General features: G+C 52.7%; 1 protein-coding gene across 1 annotated transcript in view; it reads left to right on the forward strand.

Annotated features, from left to right (window-relative positions):
- Positions 1-2,291: 2,291 nt before the first annotated feature.
- The window catches only part of Unkl (unk like zinc finger), a 36,793-nt gene continuing 14,989 nt past the window's right edge, over positions 2,292-24,095 (forward strand). The window contains exons 1-9 of the mRNA XM_026385223.2: positions 2,292-2,374; positions 3,496-3,705; positions 12,545-12,721; positions 13,609-13,742; positions 16,017-16,152; positions 17,461-17,578; positions 18,824-18,908; positions 19,815-19,900; positions 21,597-21,659. Of these exons, the coding sequence (XP_026241008.2) occupies positions 2,292-2,374; positions 3,496-3,705; positions 12,545-12,721; positions 13,609-13,742; positions 16,017-16,152; positions 17,461-17,578; positions 18,824-18,908; positions 19,815-19,900; positions 21,597-21,659 (1,092 nt within the window). The remainder of the gene's footprint in view (positions 2,375-3,495; positions 3,706-12,544; positions 12,722-13,608; positions 13,743-16,016; positions 16,153-17,460; positions 17,579-18,823; positions 18,909-19,814; positions 19,901-21,596; positions 21,660-24,095) is intronic.

Genomic DNA, 24,095 nt, shown 5'->3' on the forward strand with positions numbered 1-24,095 from the left:
TACTTTATGTGTAAATATGTCACCATCCCAGATTTTAAAGAATATTCTTCAAAAGCATGGGAAATACTTTTGGTGTTGTAGCCTATCAATTTTCTTTGATGTCTTTGAGGAAGATGTCTTCTCCAGGAGGGACCTTCATTCAACAAAGTTCCTTTTTCTGGCTGTATGTGTGCTTCTTAGTTTACCTTCCTAGGCTCCTCAGGTTTTGCCCCTAAGTTTGAGGGCTTAGAGTTACCCCAGATATTTTCATCTGTGCATGTTCACAAACTGCAAGATGTTTGTTCCTCTGAGGAATCCTTGGGCCTTGCCTTCCTGCTTCATTCTGCTTGACTTACTTTTTTTTTTTTTTTTTTTGTACTGAGGATTGAAACCAGGGGCACTTATCACTAAGCCACATCCCCAGCCCTTTTAAAATATTTTTATTTAGAGGCAGGGCCTCACAAAACTGCTGATAGGTCCTAAGACTCTTGGATTACAGGCAAGCGCCACCGTACCTGCCTTGATTTGCTTTTAACGTATTCTTGATTTTTTTAAACCACTTAATTTCATTCAAGATTAAACTTTATATGTAAAGTTTGTAGAGTTAATAATTCATTTAGAAAAGTGAACATATAAAAAAGTTTTCTTGGGCTGGGGATGTGGCTCAAGCGGTTATCTCGCTTGCCTGGCATGCGTGCGGCCTGGGTTCGATCCTCAGCACCACATACAAATAGATATGTTGTGTCCGTCAAAAACTAAAAAAAAAAACTAAAAAAAAAAAAAAAAAAAGTTTTCTTGGTCTGAGTTTGTGGCCCAGTGGTAGAGTACTAACCTAGCATGCATGAGGCACTGGGTTCAATCCTCAGCACCACATAAAAATAAATATTAAAGCATTTTTTTTTAAGAGAGTGAGAGAGGAAAGAGAGAGAGAATTTTTAATATTTATTTTTTAGTTCTCAGCGGACACAACATCTTTGTTGGTATGTGGTGCTGAGGATGAACCGAGTTGCACGCATGCCAGGCGAGCGCGCTACCGCTTGAGCCACATCCCCAGCCCAGCATTTTTTTTTTTGAGAGAGAGAATTTTTAATATTTATTTATTTTAGTTTTCGGCGGACACAACATCTTTGTTTGTATGTGGTGCTGAGGATGGAACTGGGCCGGAGGCATGCCAGGCTAGCGCGCTACTGCTTGAGCCACATCCCCAGCCCAAAAATAAATATTAAAAAAAAAAAAAAAAGGATATTGCCCGGTGCAGTGGCACATACCTGTAATCCCAACGACCTGGAAGGCTGAGACAGGAGGATCGCAAGTTCAGAACCAGCCTCAGCAACAATGAGGCACTAAGCAACTCAGTGAGACCCTGTCTTTAAATAAAATACAAAATAGGGATGGGGATGTGGCTGAGTGGTTCAGTGCCTCTGAGTTCCATACCTGGTACCAAAAAAAAAAAGTTACCAGCAAGTGATAAATTTTAATTTACTGTGTTATTAGTATTTCAAAAAATAACTTACATACTTGGACAAATTATATTTGTATGTTATTCGGTGTCTGATTCTGATGTTGTTTACATTTAATCACTGTTCCCAGAAATGGAGTACATTAGTTTCCAGAGGGTCAGGACCCTTTGCCCTCGAGCTATTTCCTTTCTGGACAAGTCGCCAGCATAGAGTTTGCTGTTCAGTAAGAAACCCAAGCGACCCACCTGCCAAGGGTGCTTCCCTGTTTTATCTTGCATATAAAATGTCTCACGACGTGTATTTACAAATCAATGCATCGCAACCCTGGGCTATCCCTCCTGAACTTTCCCACCTGGGCCCGCCAACCCGCCGCCGATGCAATCCTGCTCATCCTGTGCGCATCTGCCCCTTGATTGCCAGCTTCTTGCATTCCTGTTTTAGGAAGCAGCTCTACTGAGATGTAATTCATGTATGATTCAGTTCATCCATTTAAAGTACACAATTCCAAAATCTCCAGTATGTCGCAGGGGCGACCATCGCCACGCTGCAGTTTTAAACCTTTTCCTGCTAAAAGGAGCCATGTCCTCGAGCAGTCCCCGCGTCCCCGTCGCTCCCCGGGCGCCCCAGCCAAGCCCCGGACCTGCCCCGACCGACGGTGAGACCTCAGGTACCGCCACAGCTGCGTGCGCGTGCGGGGGTCGGTGTGCGGGGGCGCAACCCGCTGCGGGCGGACCGGGGCGGGGCCTGGGCGGGGCCGGCACGGCGGGGGGCGCGGGGGGCTCAGTGCGGGGGGGAGATCCGGGGGCGGGGGCGCCGGCGCGGCGCATGCGCTCTGCATTGTTTTGACTGAAAATGCCGTCGGTTTCGAAAGCGGCGGCGGCGGCGGCGGCGCTGAACGGGTCCCCCCCGCAGACCGAGAAGCCGACCCACTACAGGTCAGTGCCCAGGTCCCCGGCCGCGCCTCCTGGATGCTGGCGCGCCGCCGAGGCGCAGGGAGCGGTCCGCGCGCGCCCGGCCGGGCCTGGGTGTCGCTACCGAGGTGCGCCCGCTGCCCGCGCCCCCGCCGCCTGGCCGGCGGCACTGGACTAAGGGACTTCGGCGGTCCACACGCGAGCGCCGGCGCCCGAGAGGAGAGGCGGCGCCCGGGGCCTGGGGTGGTCCCTGGGCGGGGCGGGGGCGCACGCCTGCGCTCGGGGTCCACGCGTCGCTGGCTGGGGATCGGGGAATAGGGCCTGGGTTAGGGTGCTGAGGCGCTCCAGGGCTCTGGATGGGCGCACGACTGTCTGCACGCAGGCTGCCGCTGACAGAAATCGAGAGGCGGCGCCCAGGATTTGGGGTGGTCCCTGGATTGTTGGCGGAAGGCCTCGCCTGGGGTCGCAGTGGGCATCTCGGCTCTGAGATCGCCGTGTGGCACCTAAGGCTGAGGGTCGCATCTGCACTAGTGATGGGCAGCTTCGCCTGGTGTCTGGGGAGTAGCGCCTGGGGGCCATCTGGAATCTGAACGGGGAGGCGTGCCTAGGGTTGAGGATGGAGGACTGTGTGTGGGTCTGGGAAGTCGCGCCTGTGTTCTGGGGACCGTGCCTGGGACTGGAGAACCTTCCCAGGCGGGGCTAGGGTACGCTTCTCTGGGGTCAGCTGGGCTACGAGTCAGGGGCTTTGCGCCTGGCATTGGAACCGCGTTTGGGGTTTGGGAGTTGGCGCCTGGGGCCCGGGAACGCCCCCCCCCCCCGTGTTCAGTCACCTGGAGTCATATAGGCCTGGGGGGCAGGGAATGGGTGTGGGGCGTGGGGCTGGACCACTGCACCTCGGGTACAGAACCGAGCTGGATGGGGTTGCGGGGATCCTTTCTGTTGCATCTGCGAGTCGTGCCTGGGGTCGGAGAGTTCGCGCCCAGGCGGGTTGGGCCGCCCGGGATCATCTGAGCTCTGAGAGGTGGTGGGGATCTGGGCGCCCAGTGAGGGTCGTGGCACCACCCCCAACCAGGCAAGGAACCTGCCCCTGTCCACGAGTCCGTGGGGCCGCCCACCGGCGACCGCAACGCTGTTTGTCTTTCCAGGTATCTAAAGGAGTTTAGGACAGAGCAGTGCTCCCTGTTTGTACAGCACAAGTGTGGCCAGCACAGGCCGTTCACCTGTTTCCATTGGCATTTCCTAAATCAGCGTCGGCGCAGACCCCTCCGCAGGCGCGATGGCACCTTCAACTACAGCCCTGATGTGTACTGCTCGAAGTACGACGAGGCCACCGGCCTGTGCCCCGACGGTGACGAGTAAGTGGGCCCACGTGGGCACTGCGGGCCTGGACATGGCCTGGACGTGCTGTCAGCAGGCACCCAGGTTCTGTTCAGCGCCTGGTACTTTTGGAGGAGTTTACCCTGAAGTCTTCCAGTGTTGGGGTGGGTTTGGGTCAGTTGGGGAGGCATCCTGCGCATTTTAGGTATGACTCATGTAGTTCAAACTGAATCCGCTTCACTTCTCCTTCTTGATTTCCTCCCCATTCTCCACATTCCTTCCTTAGGATCACCCCACAGTAGATGTGGCTTTGAGGTTTGGGATCATTTTGAGTAGTTGCTTTAGGTCAGAGTGTGTCAGAATGTTTGCTCACACTGTAGAGGGTGTGGGGAATGTTTCCTTTCTTACCTTTTACATGCTTAGTTTTTGTATGTGCCTGAATGGTGCTAAGGATTGAACCCAGGTGCTCTATCACTGAGCTACCTCCCCAGACCTTTTTATTTTATTTTGAGGCTGGGTCTCACCAAGTTGCTGAGGCTGCCCTCCAATTTGGGATCCTCCTGCCTCAGCCTCTTAAGTCCTTAGGATACAGGCTTGTATCACATGGTTACATGGGTACTTTAATTTTTTTTTTTTTTGGGTACTTTAATTTTTAAAAAGTTAATAGGAAATTATTTTATTTGCAGACTGTTGTTTATGTAACAGTTTGAAAGTTAAAGAAATCAGAGTTTGTTTGGATTGATTTTTTTAATGCCTTTCCTAATGGTGTTATTAACAAATGTCTTTATTTTGAAATAGGGAAATAGGGGAAGTCCAAGCCAGGTGGTATGTTCCCATGAGGGTTCAAGGTGGTATTAGAAGGTGTGGCCTTCTTTTGTTTGGGGAAGGCAAGGGGTGGTCCATTCCTGACTGGAGGTGAGGTACAGTCAGTCTTGAAGACTGCATCTTCTGACCCTTTGAAGGGTTTTGATTTTTGGAGTGCCCCTCTTTTGATGATAGCTCTCATGGTACAACACAGAGACCCATGTGTTATCTGTTTCCCTTTATTTAAAAAAAAAAAAAAGTTACTTCCAGTGACTAGAAAGTAAACTTCAGTGTGCGTTATACTGGGACTTAAACCCAGGGCATTGCACATGCTAGGCAAACCCTTTCTTAAAATTTTATTTTGAGACAGGATCTGGCTAAGCTGCCTAGGAACACTCCCTGCTCCTGCCCAGTGCTGGGGAACTAACCCAGGGTCTCACATTAGGCATTCTACCACTGAACCACATTTCTAGACACCAGAATCATCCTGCCTCAACCTTCTGAATTGCTGGGATTAAGGTGTGTACTACAGCACCAGGCCCCAGGAAGTTAAAAAAAAATTTTTTTAACTGGGGATTGAACCCAGGGGCACTTTACCATTGAGGTACATCCCTAGCCTTATTTATTTTTTTATTCTTATTTTGAGGTAGGGTCTCACTAAATTGCTGAGGCTGGCCTCTAACCTTCAATCCTCCTGCCTCCCTCTGCTGGGATTACAGGTGTGTGCCCCCTCACCCACCTAGAGAGTAAACTTGATCTATGGTGATCATCTCATAAACTGTGTGTGTGTGTGTGTGTGTGTGTGTGTGTGTGTGGTGCTGGGGATTGAACCCAGGGCCTTGTGCATGCGATGCAAGCATTCTACCAACTGAGCTATATCCCCAGCCCTCATAAACTTTTTTTTAAAAAATATTTTTAGTTGTAGATGGATACAATACCATTTATTTATTCATTTAATGTGAAGCTGAGGATTAAACCCAGTGCCTCACACGTGCCAGGCAAGTGCTCCACCACTGAGCCACATCCCAGCCCTCATAAATTCTTTAACACTGGCTGAATGTTTTTAGTGGAACACCAGGTCATTAAACAGTTGCTGTTAACCTGCTAGAGTATCTGGCTCCACCTAGTTTAGATGGTGTTCTTCTAGAACTGTTTTATTTAATTGCTTCTTGAGAAGCTGCTTCCTGCAAATATGCCTTTAGAAAATAGGTGACTTTCTAAGGCCTAGGCTCAGTTTCTAATTGCCCAGCTCTCCTGGTCTCCTTGGGGCGCTAGTGCCTGAGCCTGGAGCTGGTATCTACTGGAGTGCAAAGACCAGGTCAGTACCTGGCTTGTCTGACTCCATCCAAAAATCAGGCATGGGAACTCCTTGGTTTTATTTCCTGGTGATGATTTTAATGTAAAAAAGCCCCCCTTTGTGTGTATATGTATGTGTGGTATGTGTGTGCTACTGAGGTACTTGTGCACACTAGGCAGGTGTTGTATTACTGAGTTACATCCCCATCCCAGAGTGCCCTTTTACCAGCAGTTTTGGTTTCCAGATCTTGGATATCTTAGTGTTAATTCAGTCTTTTTCTGGGCATTTGGGTGGTGTCTAGTTCTTACTGGAATGAACAGTGCTACAGTGGACACCTGTCAAGAAGTTGTCAACATTAGCTGTGCTCAAAGAGTAATTTGATGACATGCACTTATTGCAGATGCATCAATATTCAACTGAAAAGGCTTGAAGTTTATCACTGAGACACAGAAGTGGGACTAGGATGCTGGTTTGATGTGTTGGATGCATTCTGTGTGTTTTATTAAAGGTTTTGTTTCTAATTTTTGTTGAGTACATGAAATGACTTGCTTTATCCCTTCCAGAGTGTTTGACAGGCTGCCCCCCCTGGGACTCTCTCCTTAGTAATTACTGCTCCATCCACAGCAGAGGGACTTTCTCATCCCTGTACACACATGGAATAGACAGTTTATCTCACTGAATTACATATTCTGGTTTCACAAGGTTGCCATGGAAATTGTAAATCGATAGTACCTTTCAGAGAAAGGGTGGGGCTTTTCTTTTATTTCAGATCATTAGTTCTTGAAATTTCTATCTTGGGCATATGTATTACTAACCTATAACTCTTTTCAGTACTGGGGACTGAACTCAGGGGCACTTTACCACTGAACTACATCCCCAGCTGTTTCTCATTTTTTATTTTGAGACAGGATCTTGCCAAGTTGCCGAGGGTCCTGCTAGGTTGCTGAGGCTGGCCTCGAACTTTTGATCATCCTGCCTCTTGAGTCGCTGGGATTACAAGTGCTCGGACACTGTGCCCCACCCAACCTATTATTTTAAAAACATGAATATGCATCAAAAAGCAAAGACCCCTCAGCTCGTGTCAGGCAAAGTAAGTGTTCTTGACACTGTCTGAGCACACCTTGGGGCAAGAGAGGGATGGGAACCCCAGGAGGGCTGGCACTCCAGCTGTCACTTGATTGGCAGTTCTGCTGTCACTTCTCAGTTATCCTTCCTCTTTTGGCACTCCCACCATCACCTCGACCATCACCCCCTTTTCTCAGTGGTCACCCTCTTTTACTCCTCCCTGTCATCCCTCCAAGGTGCCTGGAGTGTCCTTCCACATACCCCTCGTGGGCACCCACCTCAGTCACTCCTGCTGTCACCAGTCACTCCCTTATTGTCGCCTCTCTTCTCACGACCCTCTTCATAGGGGCCACCCTTGGGCTCTCCCACAGTCACCACCCCAGCACCAGCCTGCTTTTGACCCTGCAGCCCCTCTGAAAGGTCTACGTCCCCTTTGTTCTGGCGGACACGCCCCTTTCCCTGCGCGGGCCATGGTTGGCCGTCCTGGGTCACGTGTACTGACGCCCCACCCCCGTGGGAACCAGCCTCCCAGTGGCGCGAGGACCGCGTGGGCTGTGGGGCCGAGAACCGTGGGGCGCGAGTTCTGGCGAGGGGTCTGCGTCCCCACCGCGCGCCCCCTTGTACAGGTGTTGCGCGGACTATAAGGAAAACGCCTCTTTTGCGAAAGTTTCTGGGGTCTGGCCACAGCTACAGCCGGCAAGCTGCTTTCCGAGAAAGGGCCTTGGCCCAAGCGCCTGGCCCCCAGTCCCGAGCTGCTTCTACTCCGCACGCGGGTTTTCACACTGGAGCCTACGGTGGCTGGCACCTCCTACCTGCACGAGAACACGTGGGCACGCTTCGGTGAATGGCGGGTGCATTTTTTTATTTTTTACCATACTGAAGATTGAACTACATTCTACCACTGAGCCACATCCCTAGTCCCTTTTTTTATTTTTTAAATATATTTTTACTTGTATACGGACACAGTACCTTTATTTTGTTTATTTAGTTTTTGTTTGTAGCGCTGGGATAGAACCCAGTGCCTGGTGCATGCTAGGCAAGCTCTCTACCACTTAGCCACATCCCTTGCTCTTTTAAAATATTTTATTAGAGACAGCTTCTCGCTGAGTTGATAAGTGCCTTGCAAAGTTGCTGAGGCTGGCTTTGAACTCATGATCCTCCTGTCTCAGCCTCTCCAGGTGCTGGGATTACAGGTGTGTGCCACAGTGCCCAGCTATCCCCAATCCTTTTTATTTTTTAACACAGGGTCTCACCAAGTTGCCACCACTGGCTTCATGGAACTTGCCATTTTCCTGCTTCAGCCTTCCAACTCACTGATATTAAAGGGCAGTGCTACTATTCCTGGCTTTTTTTGCTTTTTGCTTTTTTATCTATTTAATTTTTTTTTGTAATTGTAGATGGACAGAATGTCTTTGTTTTATTTGTTTATGTTTATGTGGTGCTGAGGATTGAAACCCAGTGCCTCATGCATGCTAGGCAAGTGCTCTGCCACTGAGCCACAGTCCCAGCTTTGTTTTTTGCTTTTGAATAATTTTTGGTTCTGATCTATATAATTAGCAAAGGAACTGAGGGGCTCCTCCAGAGATCCATTGTAGTTTGAAAAAACTCAGATAGTCCCCAGCTATTGTAAGGTACAAAGTAACCCTCTTCCTTTTGTTAACCTTTCTCTTGCCATTGTCCCTAGGGGTGTGGACCACTAGAGCACCTTCAGTTTTTCCTGTTTTCAATAAAAATTGGGCTCAACCAACCACTGGGGCTCAACTTTTGCTGTTGGCACACAGGTCTGCCTCCTGTTTGGGGGCTCCTGCAGTGGAGTGGCCTCCTCTTCTCACTCGCCCTGCAGTGTAGCCTTCCCCGGGCTACCCTGGTTTGACATTTGGGGATCTGGAACAGGGGTGCCTTGTCTAGGTGAGCCTTGGCTCTGAGTAGACTGGAATTCACACGTGTAATTTTACAGGAACTGGTGAGAGGTCCTTGCTACTTTCTGAGTTTCTAAGAAAGACCTACTATTGGGGCTCGTACCATACTTGTCTTGCACCTAGTGTTTCTATGGAGAGACCTTTTTGTGTTTCATGTGACAAATCACAGGACCTGAGGCTTAGATGAGAGCTGCATGCCCTTCAGGTGTCTATGAGCCATGGTAGTGTAAATGAGGAAGCCAAGGGCAGGCCCAACCATAAATGTAATGTTTAAGAGAAGAAACACAGTCCTTTGGCTTAAGGGAATTACAAGGAGCCACCTTAGCTGGGATCTGTAATAAATCTCCTGAGGCTGAAGTGTGGAGCCTCTGAGTGACAGTGCTCCAGTTCCTCCCACCCTGGGTGGAGCAGAGCTGGAGGAAGCTGGGGCTCAGCATAGCAGGTGCGGAGAGGGTGCTGGGGAGGTAAGGTGGTGCCATCTCAGGACATGCCCAGTTGATGTTAGGTTGGTTGATTGGAGCTAAAGTCTCTTGAGCCACAGTGACCAGAAAAGACTATTAGGACTGTCTTTCCTACCTGCACTGCCATAAAGACATGCTGGTAAGGGGTGTCCTTCTCATGCCAAAGCCAGAAAACTGCCTTGAGCACTGGAGACCAAAGGTCAGGGTCCTGCTTCAATGGTTCTGAATAAACACGCTCAAAGTAGCCCCCACCTTCCAGGAGCTTCCATACCCTGTGTCCCTCAGTAGCATCCCTAGAGTTTTCCCACCCCATCCAGGAACCCATTTGTGCTCTCTTTCCTCCATGCATGCATTTTCTGTCTGAAAAATGCAGAAGCATGTGTTCTGGCAATTTTTTCAGACTAGCCTCTCCTGTGAAGATCCCGTGTACACATTAATAAAACTCATATGCTTTTCTCTGGTTAATCGGCTCTTATTTTAATTGGGTTCCTAGGTCCAAAGAACCCACACAAAAATGTGAGGGGTGGGGGGAAACCTCCTTCCCTAATCAGATCTGTGGGATCTGGGGCAAAGGTGGGCTTGCTGCAGGGCTGTGGCTGGTGAGAGGTCCCTGACCCACTGAGAAGAGCAGCCCCTGGAAGCCGGAGGCTGGGGGAGTGTGGGGCATGGGCTTATCCCAGGACCCTGTTGCCCAGCATTCGAGAGGAAGGGCAGATCTGAGATGCCCCAGCTCTCCCAAGGCTTGCCTTCGGCAGCTGCTGGGAGGCCATTCCTCCTCCTCTCTGTGCCTCTCCTTTTCTTGCCACTGCCCCTTGGTGTTGCTGTGCTGTGTTTTAGCTGCCAGCTGTGCTTGTGCTCCTAAAGGCTGGGGCACCGTACTTCACCGGGTCCCTCAAAGCCCCGTGGCTCTCAAGCGCAGTTCCTGGGAAGTTCTGATTGGCGGGCCCTCTGGGGAGCGTGGCGCACACTGGCTTGAGCTGAAGCCTCCCTGTGCTTGATCAGACTCGCTGGGTGGGTCCAGGAACCCACCCTTGTTCTAGGTGAGAGTTTTTTGAAGGAAGTGGGCTGTTTGCTGTGCTCCTGGAGACTTGGCTGGAGTCCCTGTTCCTCCTGAGCTGGATCATGGTCCAGAGCATGGTGGCTGAGTTATGTCTGGTGGCACCACAGTGCCATGACATCAGCAGCTGTTTTAACCACAGTCTGGTCAGTTTTGAGTGGGATTGAGATCACACCTGTCACCAGGACACCAGGGGCTCCCTCCTTCTCCTCCCTGGTTGTCCAGGGAGCAGGGGGCCACTCTGCCATCTTTTTGTTGTTGTTGTTGTTTTTTAATGTTTTTTAGGTGTCAGTGGACCTTTATTATTTATGTGGTGCTGAAGATCGAACCCAATGCCTCACACATGCTAGGCAAGTGCACTGCCACTAAGCCGCCCCAGCCCCAGCCCCCTCAGCCCCAACCCCCTTCTTGCTTCTTAGATATCCCTGGGGCCAAGGTATTTTCTTTACATTAAAGGTCAGATGGGGATACAGCTCAGTTGGTAGAATGCTTGCCTCATATACACAAGGACCTGGGTTCAGTCCCCAGCACCACAAAAATAAATAAGTAAAACCACTTAAGATAAATAAATAAATAAGCTTAAGGTCAAGTTAGGCAAAGTAGCACAGGCCTGTATCCCAGCAACTTGGGAGGTTGAGGCAGGAGGACTCAAATTTGAGGCCAGCCTTGGCAATTCAGCAGCACCTTGTTTCAATATGTAGTTCAGAGGTGGAGCACTCCTGGGTTTAATCTCCAGTACCAAAACCAAAAAAACACAAAACAACCCTTAAGGTCAGCTCAAGTTTTGAAGTGGTGCAAGGAACAGAGGTGCTGGCCCAGCAGAGGGTAGTGCCAGGTGGTGGGAGCCCCTCTGTGCTGGGGAGGGGAGGCTTCAGCCAGTGCTGTGGTTGCCATAGCAATGGTGTGGTGCAGAAACAGTGCCCTGAGCAGTGACCTATGAGAACCAGGAAGGGGTGTGGCTGGTGTGGTGCCAGCTCACACCGCAGGCTGATGCTGTGCCTGGCCTGCTGTCATCGGCACAGCAGGGCTGGCTGCCCCCCACCTCGGGCCTGCAGCAGCACATGAACGCCAAGCTGCCATTTCTCATCCTGTAGCATAGAGGGTTAGACCAGGTGTCCCCAGCCACACTCAGGCCTGCAGCTCTGTCCCTGGCAAGGTAGACATGGACAATAGTGAGAGGTGAAAATCCTTGTCCTTAAATTTGGGTGCTTGTGATGAGGACCCCTGCTTTCTCTGCCTTGCTCCTCAGGCCACTGGGGAGAAGCACGGGGCCTAGTCATGTCAGGGAAGGCCCCGCGGGAGCCAGGCTGGGAGGGAAGCAGGTCCTTCGCATGTTCCCTCTCCTCTCCTGTTTGCAAAGCTGTTCTGGTGGGACCAACCTGGAGGTGCCCAAAGCCCCTGTGCGTCACAAATGCAGGAACCTTCCAGATCATCTCTGCTCCTGCTCCACCCCTTCAGTGTGAACCCCATTCCCACACCCTGTCCTGCTGCAGGAGCTGCCTGGTGCATGTAGTCCCAGACCTGCTGTGTGGCCATGAGGGATGTATGGCATCACCCCATCTGCACTCCCCTGCTTCCCTCCCAGCCTGGCTCCCATGGAGCCTCTTCCCTGCCATGTGCTGGGCCCTGTATTTCTCCCTAGGCCTCTTTCCTCTCTCAATCTTGGAGTCCCAAAGGCACAGGAGCCGGGACACAGGCCACCACCATTCTCAGTATGACTGGTCAGGGAAATGACATGACCTGAGTGCAAGGTGCAAACTCAAGTGTAAAGAATTCATGTAAAAGCTAAGAAGGAGCCGGGCGTGGTGGCACACGCCTGTCATCCCATCAGCTTGGGAGGCTGAGGCAGGAGGATAGAGAGTTCAGAATCAGCCTCAGCAATGGCAAGGCGGTAAGCAACTCAGTGAGACCCTATCTCTAAAGAAAATACAAAATAAGGCTGGGGATGTGGTTCAGTGGTCGAGTGCCCCTGAGTTCAATCCCCAGTACAAAAACAAAAAACAAAAAAAACTAAGAAGGATGCTTTTCATGGAAATTCAACTTGCTCTTCTGTGCATAACCAAGGGTTTTGCCACAAGGGAGTGCTGAAGGGAAGGATCCCAAAATAGGAAAGCAGGTGCTCATTCCAGAACACAGCTCCTTGCAGTCAGACCAGATGTCTGCCTGGAGGAGAACGGAGTCAGCTGCTCCCAGGTGTTGAACAAGGTGGCAGCGAGGCTCAGGTTGTCTCCAGCCCACAGGAGCCACACGGAGCGCTTGCCCCTCTGCTTCTAGGTGTCCTTACCTGCACAGAACAACGGGGGACACAGAACGCAAGTACCACCTGCGCTACTACAAGACGGGCACATGTATCCATGAGACGGACGCGCGCGGCCACTGTGTGAAAAACGGGTTGCATTGTGCTTTTGCACATGGCCCCCTGGATCTGCGGCCGCCTGTGTGTGACATCAGGTGAGTGAGACCAGCTCACCTTCCTGTTGCTTCCAGCATCACTGGCCCAAAGCCTCTCTTTCTGAAGCCCAGTTTATTTCTCATGAGAAAATTGCTCTTCTCTTCAGACTTGGTGTTTCCCTCTGTATCCTATGGTGCTCAGCAGACAGGTCATAAACTCACACTTGTGTGTGGGCTGCTGCAGGAAAGCCAGTCCTCCCTTTGTTAGCAATCCCTTTGGTACTAGGGATTGAACCCAAGAATGCTCTGAGCTGCATCTCCAGCCCATTTTGTTTTTTTATTTAAAAAAAAATTTTTTGGTTGTCAGTGGATCTTTATTTATTTATATGTGGTATTGAGAATCAAACCCAGGGGCTGGGGTTGTGGCTCAGTGGTAAAGCGCTTGCCTCGAATGTGTGAGGCACTGGGTTTGATTCTCAGCACCATATATAAATAAAAAAATCAAGGTCCATCAATAACTAAAATGAATAAATAAATAAAATTAAAAAAAAAAGAGAATCAAACCCAGGGCCTCACACATGCTAGGCAAGTGCTCTATCACTGAGGCACAACCCCAGCCCTTGTTTTTTTATTGTGAGACAGGGTCTTGGTAAGTTGCCCAGGCTGGCCTCAAACTAGCAATCCTCCTGCCTCAGCCTCCTGAGTTGCTGGCAAGTCCTTCCTAAACAAAGCATAGCCTTTGTGTGGTTAGGATTTGGGTTGGGACTACTGTCATCCCAGGAGAGAGCAGCCCCAAGGCTGTGGCGACCCCATCCTGAATGGTCCAGAGGCAGAATGCATGGAGTGGCAGCCCAGTGATTCTGGAGCTGGGCATTCTCTTGCCTTCCTCTCCCCATGAAAGGGCTTGGGATGCTGCAGAGAAGTGACCACTATGCTGTTGGTTACAGGGAGCTGCAGGCCCAGGAAGCCCTGCAGAATGGTCAACCTGGCAGTGGGGATGGCGTGCCTGATCTGCAGCCCGGGGTCTTGGCCAGCCAGGCCATGATTGAAAAGATCCTGGGAGAGGACCCCCGGTGGCAAGGTAAGCCCTTGCTGCTGCCTTCCACTTGGGACCTGCTTGGTTCATTTGTGTTTGTAAGGTGACATACAGGGTGGATTATACATATAGGTAATTTTTTATAATGCATTTCAGTCTGATTAGTTATCTTGATTAATATGCAGATTGCCCCAATTTTGGCCAGTGGGAGCTTGTTCAATTTCTCCTGACGTCTTTAACACAACACTTTGAACATTGGTATCTTCATTGCTTTCTGATGCTGTACCCCAGGCTCTTCTTACTCATGCTCTGCCTCAGACCTAGAATCCACATAGGATAAGGATTGAGAACGCAGGACTGGAGCTCCACCTCACCATTTGAAAGTGAGCAGTTCAGGGCTGGGCTGCAGCTCAGTGGCAGGGTGTTTGCCTAGCATGTGTGAGGCCCTTTCCATCCTCAGAGCCACAAAAAATAATTAAAAAAATAAAGTGGCATTTAGTACACTCACAGTGTTGTGCCACTACCCTTTAGTTCCAGGATGTTCTCGTCACCTGGAGGTACATGCCCATGAGCCTGCCGCCTCCAGCCCTGGCACCACCAGCCTGCACCTCTCTCTCCCAGGGTCTGCCTGTTCCAACATGTAATATGGGTAGTGAAGTTCCTCCATTTATTTTGGCACTAGAGATGGAACCCAGGAGCATGCTACCATGGTGCTACACTCTCAGCCCTTTTTTCTTTTCTTTTTTTTTTTTTTTTTTAGTTGTAGGTGGACACAATACTTTTAATTAATTAATTTATTTTTATATGGTGCTGAGGATTGAACCCAGTGCCTCAGATGTGCCAGGCAAGCGCTCTACCACTGAGCCAAAGCCTCAGTCTCCCTGCAGCCATTTTTATTTTATTTTGAGACAGGGCCTTGCCGCCATACCCACAGGCCAGCTGAGGCTGCCCTGAATTTGTGATCCTCTTGCCTCAGCCTCTGAGTAGTTGGGATGACAGGCATGCCTTGCTCCTGCTGGCAGCGGAGTCTCCTTGAGTTCTGACAGTCCTCCCCCTTGCGCAGCCGAAGCTTCCTGTGCGTGGCTGATGCTCTGGAGCAGCAGTGCGGGTTCTCTTCCTCCACACGCATTTCTTCCCTGGAGGGGCAAGTGGCTCGCTGCTGTGAGTCCAGGGGTAAATCAGTAACTGTATTGTGGAGGCTTTTCCTGATCCCCTCCCGACTCTGCCTCCTCCCTGTAGCTGCCCTCCCCCTGGACTTTGTGGGTTCAGCTCCCTCTTTAATTCAAGGGCAGTGCTGACAGGCTGTGGCCTCAGGGCACATTGAGGATATTGGGCAGGGAGCAGGGATACCTGCTCTGCATCCCAGAGACCCTCCTCTGTGTCCCAAAGGGATTCCTGGACAAGTCTGTCCCCAGGTCAGAGATGGATGCTGGAACTGAGCTCTGGGGGCCAGGCTGTGGCCTGAAGCCATGCCTGGGTCTACTTGCCTGGTTCCTTTTGTGTTCTGCTGTCAGCTGCCCTTCGGGCAGAACCCTGACTCCAACTCCAAGTGGACACCTAGTCTAGTCCCTTGGGTGGGAGGTGATGGGCCCCACATGGCTGTTGGATAGGCTGGACTCCAGCGGGAGAGACTCAGGCTAAGCAGGAGGAAGGAGAGAGAGGAGGTGGCTTCCAGAAACCTTCACCCAGCACTTTCTGCTTTTAAATGACTCCTGGCTTTTTTTCTTCCTTTGAGATAAAATTTGCATGCCATAAACTCGATCGTTTTTTTTAAAAAGTACATGTTATTTCTTAGATCAGTTTTAGGTCCACATTTTTCCTGTGCTCCCTGCCCAACTGCTGGCCGCAGAGTGGATCGCCTCCCATGGCCGCCATACCCACAGGCCTGTACATCCTGGCACCTGAGCTGGGTTCGTGTTAGGGCTAACGGCAGCATTTCAAAGGGCCCGCGTCAGTTGTTCTTAGCACATTCCCATGACCATCACTTCTGTCCACTTTAAACAATTCCCCTCACTCGGAATCCTGGGCCTGCTACAGACCCTCCTGCCCTCCCTAGCTGGGGCAGCCGGTCATGTGTCTGCCTCTGCATTTCCCTGTTCTGTGCACCTTTATGCATGGGGTCTCAGTGTGGCCCCACAGCTGGCTTCTACCCCTCCGTGTCCTTGGACATTCTCCTTGCATGGGTGTCGGTGTCTGGCTCCTTGTGGCTGAGTGATGTTCCGTCACGTGGATGGACACATGGGCCACTTGGCTACCTTGCTGTTGTGCTCGTGTTACTGTGAGCACGTGGGGCCAGGGATCTGTGCGTCTGTGTTTCAGACACCAACTTTGTGCTGGGCAGCTACAAGACTGAGCAGTGCCCTAAGCCACCACGCCTGTGCCGCCAGGGCTATGCCTGCCCACATTACCACAACAGCAGGGACCGCCGGCGGAACCCCAGGAGGTTCCAGTACAGGTGAGCCAGGCCAGGCCCAGGGACGCTGGCCTGTTTTGCAGGTGTCGCACCTGTTGGGGCCCTTCAGATGCACGTGCATCCTGTGTCAAGCCCAGCTGCTCCCAGTCTCTGGGCCCCTCGCCACCCTGCGCAGGTACAGGGGCATGTGGCCGCTCCTCTCTGTCCCTGCTGTCACCTGTTGCTCTGTGGGGGGTGGGTTGCCACCTCACTGCTCCCACTCTGGGAGTGCCTGCAGTGGGGGTGCGTGCAGCAGCTTCAGCCCTTGGGAGAGGAAGATGTCTTGAGGTGGGGCTCGTTGGAGGCAGGATGGAGGCCCAGGAGGTGGGTTCTGCCTCAGGGCTGGCAGTCAGAGCGCTGGGTCCTTGAGGCTGGCCTAGCGCTCCCCTGCCCTGGCCTGCCTGTGAGCTCGGTTCCCATCTGGACCTGGGCACCGGGCGGCCCTACTGTCTTTCCAGGCCAGGCTGCCTTCTTCCAGCCGCCCTCCCAGTGCCTTCCCCACCCCTGGCCCCACGGGCGTCTGGGCCGCTGAACCTTCCTGGGCCTGCCTCCAGCCCCATTGCCCACGTTCAGCCTCTTTCTGCAGAGTGCCCTCTGGTGATAGTCCGGTGCCCCTGCATGCCCAGGAGAGAGAGGGGGTTGGCTTATGGTTCGTTGCTCTTCCCCAGTAGCTCAGAGAGGGACTTGAACATGGAGCCACAGAGCGGCCATCCCAAGCTCTGGCCGCCTGCCCTCCTGAGAAACTGTGCATCCCCTCGTGGGAGGGGTGGAGATCATGAAAGAAAAAAGGAAAGGTCTCGGGTGGGAGTTTTCCATTAAGTCCAAGTAAGTAGCAGTGAGGTGCGCTGACCAGAGGGCGCTCCAGGGGGCGAGGCCCTGGTACCTTAGCTGTTTGCTTAGGATTTTCAAGTGGAGGGATCAAAATTCTCAAGACTTGGGGGCTGGGGTTGTAGCTCATGGCAGAGCACTTGCCCAGCATGTGTGAGGCACTGGGTTTGATTCTCAGCACCTCATATAAATAAATAAAATAAAGGTCTATCAACAACTAGAAAAAAAAAAATATATATATATATATAAAATTCTGAGACTCCACTCTGGAACAGCGGCATGAGCTGGCCCAGCAACTTCCCGGGCCTTTCATGCTGGCTTGGTGGGATTCTGTGGGGAGTGGACAGGCTCCCGTCCTCCTTACTGGCTTCAGGTTGGTACTTGTCCTGATTTCCTCTGTCCCAAAGCAGGGCAGAAGCATTGCAGGGACACTCTGCCCTCCGCCCAGGAGACATGTCCTCCAGTGACTGCCCTTGTCTCCAGGTCCACACCCTGCCCCAGTGTCAAGCATGGGGACGAGTGGGGGGAGCCCTCACGGTGCGATGGTGGGGACAGCTGCCAGTATTGCCATTCCCGCACGGAGCAGCAGTTCCACCCGGAGGTAGGTGCCAGGGCAGGGCCTGCCCCCTGGCTAGGGTCATCCATGGCCTGGGAAGGGAAAGGTGGGGCGACTCCCCTCTGGCTGCATCTGGGGTCCCTGAGACTACCCTTGGGTTTGTGACTCACTGGAAGGGCCCAAGACTCAGAGAGCCTGTTGGTCCACAGTATGCTTCTTAAGAACACGGATTAAGGGGCTGGGGTTGTAGCTCAGTGGTAGAGCGCCCACCTTGCACGTGTGAGGCACGGGGTTTGATCCTCAGCACCACATAAAAATAAATAAAGATGTTATAAAAAAACATAAATTAAAATCAGTCAAGAAAGATCCACAGGGCCCACACGCCCACGGCTGCACCCTGAATCCTGGGTGAGTGACCTGCCCAGCTTGGCCCATCCCCAGGGATGTGGAGGTCACCTAAGTGGGCAGGACATGGCCTTTGGAGTCCCTCAGGGGTGTTTGGCCCTGGCCTGCTGATTCACCCTTGCTGCCCGGTTGCCAAGCAGAGCACACTTGCGTCTGTGTAAGAAGAACCCTTCAGGGCCCTGAAATTGGGGGTGCAGGCAGGCTGGGGAGCAAAAGGGCAATGGGTGGGCATTGCCAGTCCCTTTCCTTCCCTGAGCAGCAGCATAGGACCCTGTGTTGCCCCCAGCCCTGAGGGTGAGACTCAGCTGAGCGAGGTGGCCATGGGTCTGGAGTGGAAACACCTACTGCCTTCCAGGAACTGAGCTTGGGTCCCTCACAGGACACATCAAGTGCAGTGCCATCTGCCTGAAATTTAGCAGACAGGGTCACAGGAAAGGCCTTGTAGGCACACACCCCTGTGAAAGCTCTCAAGGAGGAGGGGCTTCAGGACCAAGGATGTCAGCTTCTGTCACTAGAGAGGAAAGGTTTATTCTGTCAGCTTTGGAGATGTAGCCTAATCGGGGCCCAGTAGTGGGCACCATGACAACGGGAGCCATGGCCAAGCAAAACCACTCACCCAGAGGCCAAGTGCCGAGTGGGGGGAGCTGAGGACCTCCCACCAGACCCCATCCCAGGTTCTACCTCCTGCCAGCAGCACCTCTCTGGGGACCACACCTTCTAACATGTGGCCCTGGGGAAATTCCAGATCTAAAACATAGCCGGGCATCCACACCTGCCCTGGGCGTTGTCGTGATGTGATCTGGAGTCTCCTTTGTGCCATGATGGTGTCAGCTCTGGTCTCACGGAAGCCCAGATCTAGTCCAGCCTCAATGCTTTGTTTTCTAGATCTACAAATCTACCAAATGCAATGACATGCGCCAGACCGGCTATTGCCCAAGGGGTCCTTTCTGCGCTTTTGCACACGTTGACAGTGAGTACACAGCTGAGGACAGCTGGGGCTGCACACGCACGTGCCAAGGCTCCCAGGGCCTTGCTGGAGTTTCAGGCCTTCCAGAGCAAGCTCGAGGCCTGCAGAAGCAAAGCAGGGCTCAGTGCTGGGTCGGGGGCTGGGGGCATGTGGAGGCGCCCACTCAGGTTCCCAGGGTGGAAGCCAGTAAGCACTGTGTGAGCCCAGCACCCTGTCTTCTGCACTGCTGCTGGTGGGCACTATGAGAAGCCCAGGAGGTTCCCTGTATCCAGGCCTGCTGGGCCCCCAGCTGCCTCCTGGGGAGCCAGGTCTTTCTACCATGCACTGCTGTTCACCGATCCCCTGCACCTTGCCCTGAGCCTACCGTGCTGCTGGGGCTCAGTGGCTGTGTCCTTGTGGAGAGGGTGTCTGTCCACCCCATCCTCAGGAGACCCTGGGCTTGACATCTCTTCCTGTTCGCTCTTGTGTGTTGTTTTCTGCGGTTCTCGGGGTTGAACGCAGGCCTCCAGCATGCTAGGCAAGTGCTCTGTCACAGAGCTACATCTCCAGCTCGCCTGGTTTAGTTTTTCTAAAGATTTAGTGACACTTAAGGTGACTGGCATAAAGTGGGGCAGCAACGCTGTGCAGGAGCCCAGTTGTGTCTGTGTCTCTACGTTTCTGGGCTCAACCCAGGCACCTGCCGCTGAGCCCCTTCCACCCCTGTTCCTACCTGTTCCTTTGGTGTTAGCATCCTTAAAGGCCTGAGGCCCGAGGGCAGGGCCTGTTGCTGTCTTGCTGTCCATCCTGTAGGAGGATGGTTGCTACTGACCAGTGTGCATTCAGCCTTACCTCACCAGAGCCCATCACCCCATGTGTGTGGAGTATGCAGCCAGCAGCTCCTCAGTGCCCGCTGCTCCTCTTTCTTGGCAGAGACCCTTGGGACCGCAAGCGGCTGGGGCTGCCGCGATCTCAACTCCACCCATAGCACCTTGGCCCACAGCGGCCAGCCTGGAAATGTAAGTGGACGGCACTGGGAGAAGGCCTCATGTCATTGGGTGCAATTGAAATGTTGGGGATAGAGATGGACGTGATATCTGGGCCATGTGGCTGAAAGCCCAGGGAGTTGGTGGCTTCTCCTGCCCACACGCTCGCCTGGGCTGGCAGGGCAAGCCACCTGGCTGTGGCCGTCCTTAGCAGGCCCACCCTCTCTGGTCTCTGCGTAGCCCCATGGGTGCCATCAGGAGCCTGGGTTGGGGGAGATCTTTAGCAAACTGTGTGGTCTGGGGTGGAATCTCGCCCTCATCACCTCAGTGTCCTGGGTGTTGTATGAAGGGGGTCTTCTATCTAGAGAGAAACCACTGCAGTCAGTGGAGGACAGACCCTGTGGTGGCCACCTACAGTCAGTACAGGATTAAAACCCAGTCTCATAAATAGAGCAGAAAGGCCTGGGAGTGGCTCAGCAGTAGGGCTCTTGCCTAGCATGCATGAAGCTCTGGGTTCAGTTCTTAGCACCAAGAAAAAACAGTGAAGATGAGCCGGGTACAGCTCAGATAGAGGCTAGCCTAGCCCGTGGAGGGCCTGGGTTCCGTCCCCAGCACTGCATTAAAAAAATAGAGCATGGGCTGGAGATGTGGCTCAGCGGTAGCGCGCTCGCCTGGCATGTGTGCGGCCCGGGTTCGATCCTCAGCACCACATACCAACAAAGATGTTGTGTCCGCCAAGAACTAAAAAAAAATAAATAAATATTAAAAAAAAAAATAGAGCAAAACCTGCCGCTGGCTTCCGAGACCTGCTGGGATGTGGGAACCCCCCAGCTCGCTCAGTTACGCTGCTCTGCTTGGCACACATGAGTGGCCGGCTCTCCAGAGTGTGGAATGTGGGTGGACCCTGGGTGCCTGATCCTCTGCAAGCCCTGCGCCACACCCCATCCTAGCAATGTCTACCCCGCAGGTACTACGACTTCCCCCTGAGCTGAGCTGCAGAGGGGTCTGTGGGTGAGCTTGGGGGTCACCCTCCATCATGGCCTCTAGTACCTCCTCCTGCACTGGGGTCTACAGGTCGCGCACATTGAGGGAGGACCTGGGGCCCCTCCCTGGAGTGTAAGCACCCATCTTGGGCAGCAGGGATCTCCACCTGCAAGGAGGGTTGGAAGTCAGTGTCCCCTGCATGGTCTGTGCTTTGGGGCCTGGGCTGCTACCAGCACCCCCATATGGCCTTACTTTAGCTACGTCATGGTGCTGTGACGCCCTCCCCCCAGAGACAGTGGCCATGGCAGGCCTCTGCAGGGCTGCCTCAAATGCCCACCGCAGGTGCCTTCGGGAAGCACAGCTGGGCTGATCGTGGTAAACACCTACCCTCCTGTGTAGGGTCAGACTCAGCACCCCTTGCACCAGGCAGACCCCAAAGGTCTTGGGGTCCAGCACCACAGCATCTTTCTCCTTCTACCACCAGTGCAGGGAATGGAACCAAGGGGCGCCATATCCCTGAGCTCCACCCCCCAGCCCCTGTTCTTCATTTGGGGCTGTAAACTCGGCCCTTTACGGCACAGCTCTGTGGCCTTGCCCTTGGAGTCTCTGGGGTTCCGGAGAGCCTTTCTGCCCCACCAGGCTTTGAGAGCTGGCATTTTCGAACCCCCAGTGAATCTTACGTCTGTGTCTGTTTCAGTCCCTGCTCCCTCCCTGCCTTTCCCACACCAGGGCTTTTCTGTTGCAGCCAAAGCGCAGAGACCTGCTTACCGAAGGCAGCCAGAAAGCCGGGGAGCCCGACAGCAAGCAGGTACAGCCTGAGGGTGCACGCGGCAGTCAGGGTGTTTGCTCACTGGTTAATGTCTGTTCTAGAATTTTCTTCTTACCTGTCTCTATGTGGCCTTTGATTTGCTGTTTAAAAACATTTTATGGTACCTTGAAAACACCACCACCAAACCCCCTGACATTTTCTGTTGGGGGAATCAGGTGCCATCAGAGCCCCTTGGTGTCAGTCAGCTGCAGCATGTGACAAAGTGACAGAGCACCACAGATGGGGCAGCCCATGCTATAGAACTTTAGGACTCTCAGTCCTGGAAGCTGAAGGCTGGAGGCTTGAGTCCGAGGGCAAGGCACGGGGTGGCTGCTTCCTGCTGAGCCCTCTTCCATGTCCTCGCGCACTTTACCCTCTGGGTGTGCCTGTGTCCTGATCCTCTCTCATTAGAACCCCAATACATGAGGACTAGGGCCCCCCATATGGCTTCACCTTACCCTAATAATGACCCTGTTAGCAGATCACGTCCAGATTCCTGGGAGCTAGGACTCCTGAGTATGGAGCTGGGGTTCGCCATTCAGCCACGCTCTGCCCTCCCAGGCCTGGCTTGGTCCCTGGGAGCAGACCTGGGCCCCTCCTAGGGACTTTTCTGCCTGGGGCACCTGTCAGTGTGTCCCCTGAAGTTCCTCTCGCCCTCCTCGGGAGGCTGTGGCGGGCCTTGGTGTCCTCAGCCCCAGGCCTCTCCTGCACAGCTGACGTTGGTTCAGACCCAGTTGCTTGTGCTGAAGGGACGTTTCCTGACACCACCTCCTGAGGACTCAGGGACGTGGTCTCCTTTACTGTGAGATAGCAGTGGGCACTGTGGGGGGGTTCTAGGGTAGCCTGGCCTCCGAGTTCTTCGTGGCCCAGGGCAGCTGGTGGCCGCTCCCTTTCCTGCCTGTGTGCCTTGGCTTGGTCCTCAGCGAGGCATGTCTTCCTCCTTGGCCCTGATGCCCTCTGGAGCAGCCATGGGAGGTGCACGCTGGCCCGCTGCCTGCACCCCTGAGCAGTGGCTGGCCGGCACCCTCTTCCCACAGCTCAGATGGACCACGAGCATTTTTTAGCCATCAGGTATTTTTCTTTTTCTTGGGGATACTGAGAGTTGAAGTTGGGTGCTTTAGCACTGAGCCACATCCCGGCACTTTTATTTTGAGACGGTCTTGCTAAACCAGGCTGGCCTGGGACTTGTGATCCTCTACCTCGGCCTGGAGGACCTGGCTGGCAGGCATGGGTCTCTGCGCCCCCCACCCCTCCAGCCTTGTTGCGCAGGTTCTGTGTATACTGCTGGGATTTGTTGTTGCATGTTCCTACCTGCACATGGGACACAATGTAACAGTTTGGCAGTACCACTCCCCAGCACTCACCCTCCCTCCTCCCTCCACCTCTTGGTCCCTTTCCTCTGCTGATCTCCCTTTGATTTTCATGAGATTCACCCCCCCACCTTTCTATTCCTTTTTCCTCTTTGGATATTTTTTTGAATGAAAGTAAATACCTTGATTCATTTGTTGGTTGTTTTTTTTGTTGTTGTTGTTTTTGCTCTCAGGGTTGAACCTAGGGTATTTAACAGGGAACCACATCCCCAGCCCTTTTTATTTCTTACTCTGAGACAGTATCTCAATAAATCCCTGAGGCTAGCCTTGAACTCACAATTCTCCAGCCTCAGCCTCCCAAGTTGCTGGGATGACAGGCATGTGCCACTGTGCCCAGCTATAGTGTTTTTTTTTTTAATGTGTATGTTTTAGTTATAGATGGACAGAATACCTTTATTTAATTTATTTATTTTTATGTGGTGCTGAGGTTTGAACCCAGGGGCTTCAGCATGCCAGGTGAGCACTCTACCATTGAGCCACAGCCACAGCCCCCAACCATGGTGTTTTTTATATGTCCATCATATATTCAGTGGACTCCAGTACAGCATAAACATAACTATATGTGCGCTGGGGAAACAAAATTTCCTGTGACTTTGCCGTGACTTGGGGCCTTTCTGGGACTTTGCTTCATAGCGGCGTCTGGAGCTTAGCACACAGTGTTGGATCTCTGAGGTCTCCTGTGCTTCATTACTTACTAGCTAAAGGGAAGCTCTGAACCACATTTAAAAAAATCAGCAGGACAGTTGAAAGTAAAATACGACTTAATTTAGTTATATTGTGATTTTTTAAAAAGCAGAGTAAAATCAACATGGCATTAAGAATCTGAAATGTGAAATATTGCCAGTAAATGCAGTCAACAAGCCCACACTCCTCTATCTTAGGTCCTGGGGGAGCCGGGCTGGGGCCAGCTCTCACACCAGCCCCAGGCTTGGGCAGGAAGACCCTCAAGGTCACTGCTCTGGGTCCAGCTGCCACTCTCTGGGCTGTGTCATCGGAAGCGGGCATGGCCCAGCGGCCTGGCCTGGACAGCTGTGTGGCATGGGTGCCCCTGTGCCATCTCTCACCT

The sequence above is a fragment of the Urocitellus parryii genome, chromosome 9 (genome assembly GCF_045843805.1).
Source record: "Urocitellus parryii isolate mUroPar1 chromosome 9, mUroPar1.hap1, whole genome shotgun sequence".
Taxonomy (NCBI): domain Eukaryota; kingdom Metazoa; phylum Chordata; class Mammalia; order Rodentia; family Sciuridae; genus Urocitellus; species Urocitellus parryii.